The sequence below is a fragment of the Antrostomus carolinensis genome, unplaced genomic scaffold, assembly GCF_000700745.2.
Source record: "Antrostomus carolinensis isolate BGI_N321 unplaced genomic scaffold, ASM70074v2 scaffold20963, whole genome shotgun sequence".
NCBI lineage: Eukaryota > Metazoa > Chordata > Aves > Caprimulgiformes > Caprimulgidae > Antrostomus > Antrostomus carolinensis.
Genome location: NW_010303403.1, coordinates 1 through 5,993, shown reverse-complemented (window position 1 = coordinate 5,993; position 5,993 = coordinate 1). Strand labels below are relative to the sequence as shown.

The 5,993-nt window shown below is 45.7% G+C and overlaps 1 protein-coding gene across 1 annotated transcript in view; it reads right to left on the bottom strand.

Annotated features, from left to right (window-relative positions):
- The window catches only part of SLC19A2 (solute carrier family 19 member 2), a gene marked incomplete at its 5' end in the record, with an annotated part of 9,070 nt that extends 3,081 nt beyond the window's left edge, over nucleotides 1-5,989 (bottom strand). The window contains 2 exons of the mRNA XM_010164087.1: nucleotides 2,074-2,296; nucleotides 5,408-5,989. Coding sequence (XP_010162389.1) covers nucleotides 2,074-2,296; nucleotides 5,408-5,989 — 805 coding nt within the window. The remainder of the gene's footprint in view (nucleotides 1-2,073; nucleotides 2,297-5,407) is intronic.
- Nucleotides 5,990-5,993: the final 4 nt, after the last annotated feature.

Genomic DNA, 5,993 nt, shown 5'->3' with positions numbered 1-5,993 from the left:
AGGAATGCAGCTGAACAGTCGGTTGACCTCACTAGAAGGAATACTATTTATCTTGCCTGGGACAGGAAGCTGACAGCCACGTAAGTCACCACGCTCAACTCAAACCCTCCTGCAGGGCAGCACAGGTACAGGCAGGGATGGCAACAGCATCTTACATGAAGGTTGCCAAATGCTGCTCGTAACCAAACACAGAATGACTAAGAGCCATGAAAACGACAACCAGATCTGTGAGGGACCAGGAAAGGTATATCTAGTAAAGGGAGAAAAACGAAAAGTATTAGTGGTGTTCTGCAAGTCTGAGGCCTCACTGAATAAAGTTGAGTGCCCCTTTGGTCATCCACCTTCAAAAAGAATGCAAATCAAACCAGGTTTGGTGCAAAGAGGGGCTAGTAAGATGACAAAGTGAACAAAGAGTTTAACCTTACCAAAGAACAACTTGAAAAACTCTGCTTCTTTGGCCCAGAGCAGAGAACAGGTATCTATACACAGGTCAAAATGAGACAGTTTTGCGCTAATTATGCAACCTTGGCATAAATTCAGAGGTAAACTGCTCATTAATAAATTCAAACTGGAAATTAGAAGAAGTTTGAGCATTTGCACTAGTGTCTAGGAAGTCAGGTCACCGGATACTCAACCTCAACAGGTCCCTTCCAGTCTAGTTATACACTTGAAGCTTTTAATTGAGATTATTATTTCACTTGTTCCAAGCAATTAATCTGTATCAAAGAGAAGGGTTTTTGTGTTCAGGGACAGAAGCTAATTTGCTTTCAGAAAACATCACCCAAAATGATTCAACCATTTATAAAAAATTATACTAGAGGGGGGAAAAAAAAAATCAAAATAGGAAACTAAAAACTTCAGTTTTGCAGGAGTTTAGTGACAACCACCTTTTCTTCCAACAGGTCCATTGTTCACAGGCCTTTAAAAAAGGAACTTAACATCAAAGATGTTCATAATAAGGTTTGAAGAATACTCCTTCTATTTTATTTATTTTTTTTAATATGCCCACATTCAGCCACACTATGGGTCTTCTTTCCCTTGATACCAATTCTTCTCCTTTCTGGGACCAAGGCAGGATGGTAGAGGAAGTCAAATCAAACAAGAAGTAAGAGCCATCATGCTAGAGTGGAGGAACAGTGTCTGACTGCATACTATTAAAGTGCAGGTTTAGCACACCACAGATGATTTAATAGTCCAAGCCTTCAGAATCAAGTTGCTGATAGTGTCAACTCAACTAACAATGGGTATTAGACCAGCTTCTAGAGCTCTAAGACAGCCACAGCTTCCCACTGAACTCTAAGAGCAGGCTAAGCATGCCCAAGAAAGTACTAAGCCTTCATTGTTTGTGTTCCTTGGTTTCTTTTGGCCCCCAAGTAGGTGATGTCCACAGCAGATGGAGGGACGATGACGCCATCAAAGAAACGGAACACACTGCAGCAACACCTAGAAAGCCTCTGCAAGGGTATGTTAGCTATATTAAATAAGTACTGTCCTAGTTCTGGTAATGGAACAGTACTAAGCAACTTAATAAACAAATGTTTGTGTTGACTGACCTACCTGGCCCTTTCAAGTCAAGCAACTTCTTTCATCTTAATAGCTTTTCTGCTTAACCGTGCTGAAATGACTAAATGTAGCTCACTGCATGCTGTGTGTGTACAGGAAACCTTCATACGTTCCCTATGCTGCTAGAGAAAAAAAACCAATAAACCCACAGGACCCTTAGCTTGACTTTGAGCGGTTAAAACAAGCACAACCCCACTGCCATAGTGATAGCCAAGAACCCAGTCAGCCACATGCCTGGAGCCTTCTGCCAAACATTTCAGAACGAAGACTGACTTGGGAGGCTCCTTTAAACACCCACACGCAGGACTACAAGAATCAGGGCTACGTGCAGCAACAAACTCAACACTGAGCACTGTACCCGCGTGTGTCAGGGAAGACTCACCCTGAATGCCTGGGTTGCCTCTCCTGTATGCTTGAGGGAATGCAAGACCCTTCCAAACCATGCTCTGGTGACCCTGAGGGACACAAGCTCCTTCTCACAGCAGAGCAGGAGCTATGTCAGCAGCTTACCTAGCAGCGTTGAGGCCGCCTCCACGGCGCCATTGTAGATGTCCGTGCTGTGAGAGGGCAGCACCATCTCCCACAAGCCCTGAGCGTAGTTGATGACCTGGAAGTAGCCACAGGTGGACAGTGCCCACCACACCGACCAGCAGAGCATAGTCCGGAAAGAGTAGCACTGCAGGAAGTCCCGCCAGAGATCTTTGAGCACCTTTATGATGTCTACTTTCTGCTCCTGCATAGATTGGAGAAGGAAGGAGAGAGAAATATTAGTCTTTGTTTATAAAGAATTCACAAAATTGCCCCTTTCAAGTGGTCAGATCACTGGTGAGTGACAGCACCACTCTTGAACACAAACCTCCACAGAATAATGAATAAAAAGCTTCCCCATTCCACGGTCCAGCAGCTGGTCTCTGCCCCATACCAGGGCTGTCCTCCTACGTGCAGAGGAAGGGTTCAGTTCCAGGCTCCCCTTGATCTCAGGCAGAGAGCAGTAACTGCTAGATGTTAGAAGTACTACGTGAGCAACTGAAGGGTACCAGGAAGAAGAGACACAGGAGAACAGGACACGATACCCACTTTGACAAGACAGGATCAGAAGTCAGTCACTCAGATCATAAAGGTAAAAAGCATCACCAACACTCTTAAATCCCGAACCAAATTCAACCAAGTTTGGTAGCACAGAGAACGTGAAAACCATCAGATGAGTATATTTTCCCCCAAATAAGTCAATTTTCTTTAGTACTAACGTTTAGAGATTATAAATATTCAAAGAAACAATCTCATTATGCTGCTGTCTAGCCTTGTTAATGTTTGCCAGGGCTCTGAAAAGGTAAGAGATGTTGCCTGGGGATCTGAAGAGAAATAGAAGCTCCTTCCACTGGACACTGCTATCGCAAACGGTGGCTCTTTTATATAAAAGTGCTTTGACAAATGGCATGAGATAAAAATGAAGCTTTTCCCTCCAAATCTTTCTAGAAAGAGCACAAAAGGGGACAGACCCATGAAGTGCTCTGAAAAAAAAAAAAAAAAAATTGAAAATAGATCAGTTCCAGCAACAGGGGATGACAAGAAAGAAAAACCACTTCTTACCTACAGGCTGTTACATTCCTGTTCCTAACCACTTTGTGCCAAGAGCAGCAGAGGAAACAAGTACATCTTTACTCTGTAGACAGAGCTGCTAATTATGTTTGTTGCATGCACACAGGTAGAGTCTTTCTAGACAGGTGAGACCATTGACCTTTCTCATGTGAGTCAGAGCAGTGGTTACTTCATGTGAGACCAGGCAGAGCCCCCAAGGCCCACCCAGCATCTCTAGCCCCCATAACTTGGATTCTCTGTGTGGAAACACACAGCACTGTCACAGGGCTGGGCTATTGCTGTCACACATCCAGTTTCTGAGCAGTTTCCAGTCAGCAGCAGCAACTCTGGGCTCTTGGCAGCACACCCTTTCCCTGGGGAAACAGTGCAGCCTTGGAAAGACTATTCTCCATAAGCAAGAAAATTCATTTTAAGCTTTTTCTACTAAAGCCCCCAAAGACCATCGACCAACTCTGTCCTGAACTCCCTTTTTTCCACCCTTTGAAACATCACTAATTTGCCAGCATCATTATTCAACACCACACAGTCCTGTTGGTGCTTTGCCAATGGCAAAACACTTGCTCCCTGCGGATGCTGTTCCTCCAAAGCTCAACGGAACAACATGGGAAGAGGTCAGCTTGCAGCAACATGACTTCAGCAATGTAACTCCCACACAGAGGGTTTCGCACGAAGCTCAAGTTTAGGCACAAGAAAACCAGGGAAGGGAACTGTCACATACATGTGCCTGATAAGCCAGAAAGGCCCATCCACCCTCCCACCACCCGGCAAAGCTTCTTCAGCACAATTATTTGGAAAGCCATTCATTTATGTTCATGAAATATGGTTGATGTTACCTTAATAAGAAGGGCTATCATCACACACCAGTGCTCCTCAGCTTTCAGCACCTGGTATAACTGAGCTCTGCATAGTTGTGCAAGCGTACCTGCTCCTTTTTTAAAATTTCCACCATTAGTTTGCAACCACCCTTGCTCTCACACAATGGGAGTAAGATAAACAAAAGGGATGGATAAGTGATATCAATGCCTTAGTCATCACTGGCACAGAATTTGTCTTAACAAATACCCTTCAACATGTTAAAGAAACTTTTTCTCACACAAGACTGTACTGGATGGGGCAGGATTAGGTCCATAGAATGTTAATACCTTTAATTCTCAGCTGTAGCTGAAGGAAGCTGAAAGCAGCCCCAGATGCTGCCTCCCCAGAATGACCTAACTGGGGCTTACTTACTAAGTGAAATACCCATTAGCTGACTAAACCAAGAGCTGCACTTACCTTCTGGCTTGTTCTCAGAACAAGCACAAACTCCTTCTGACCGAGGAGCAAGGCTGACCTCTCTCTCGGTCCTTGAACCCCCTGCGACAGGCTCTCTGTATGCCTGCGCTACCCAGGTGTGATTTTAACTAAACCAGGACACCAGAGCAGTGTGGCAGAGACCTGTCCCTCAGGGAACTACACACACACATCAGGCTTTAAAACTGGAGGCTGCTCACTTGTCACCTCGTGGGACCCAACGCGTCCTGCCACCGAAGAAGGGCACCTGCACGCTTGTTTCCAAACAAGTGACTTTGTTAGAGGTGAGGTAGCCCACAAAAGCCAGAAGTTGAGGCACTACCTTGGTGCTCTCATGGGCTGCATCAAGCTGTTATACAGAGGTGATTCCTGCAATTTATCCATATTCTGTCCCTCTATAACTAATCAATGTCAGCATGTAAGTGCTCTCAAGGACTACTGCAGCTTCCTTCCTAGACCAGTTTCCTTCCTGGATCATAAGATAAAACAGTTACTACACAGTTTATTGCTGCACAACTTGCACAGCAGTTGAAGTAACAAGTGTTTTCAAACTGTGAGCGCAGGAGGAATCACCTCTTTTCTGCAAGTCACGGGGTGTAACCAGAAGCACACACAGAATCTGGATATATACACAATTTTCAGTGCCACAGAGACGTCCCTTGCTTTGTACCATTGAACAGCAATTTGATTCCAAGAGAATTTTAATCAGAACCTTGTGAGACATGCAGAACAACTTCAGAGACACTAAGGAGCAGCTCACCCACGCTCAATCAGCAAAAGGAAACTAGGAATAAATGATCCTGCACTATAAACAAGGAAGCAGGAGAAGCAAAGGGATACTTTTTGCTGTTGGATATTACCTCTCTGCTGCTGTGTACGTATATGCAGATATGCATGCACAACAAACACATCAGTATTGCACCTTTTACTTGTGTAAACTCAGGGCACAACTCACCTGTTTCTCTGCTGAATGACCCTCCCCGTTTAAGGGAACTTTTGTCTCATCCTCCCAGCCAGGTGCCCTCTGCACGCTGGGATGATCTTGGACAACTGATCCATTTTTACAGTCCATGACCTTCATTTCCCAACTGAGCTGCTGACTTGATACGTGGTGAAAGAAAAGGCTTTTCTGTGGCATCGGCAGGAACCACGCTGTGCCAAAGGCAATGGATATGCTGGTTAAGGAGATAACGTTCAAGCTGAAGAGGGACCATCCTGCCACCGACACGAGGACCTGCCCGGACACCGAGCCCACTGTGTAGCCCACCAGAGTTGCGCTCCGGCAATAGCTGGTGACCTTCTGGTACAGGCTGACATCAACGACGCTGTAGATGTAGGAGTAATAGGCAATGTCGGTGGCGGTCCCCATCCCGTAGAAGAACTCGAGGAACTGGAGGGCCCACAGCTCCTGGGCGTACAGCAGCAGGAACCAGGTGACGATGAGGCTCAGGCCCTGCAGCAGGACCACGGGCTTGTACCGCAGGTAGTCCGTGGCCAGGAACACCGGGAAGAGCAGTGCCAGGTAGGAGTAAGTCCACACC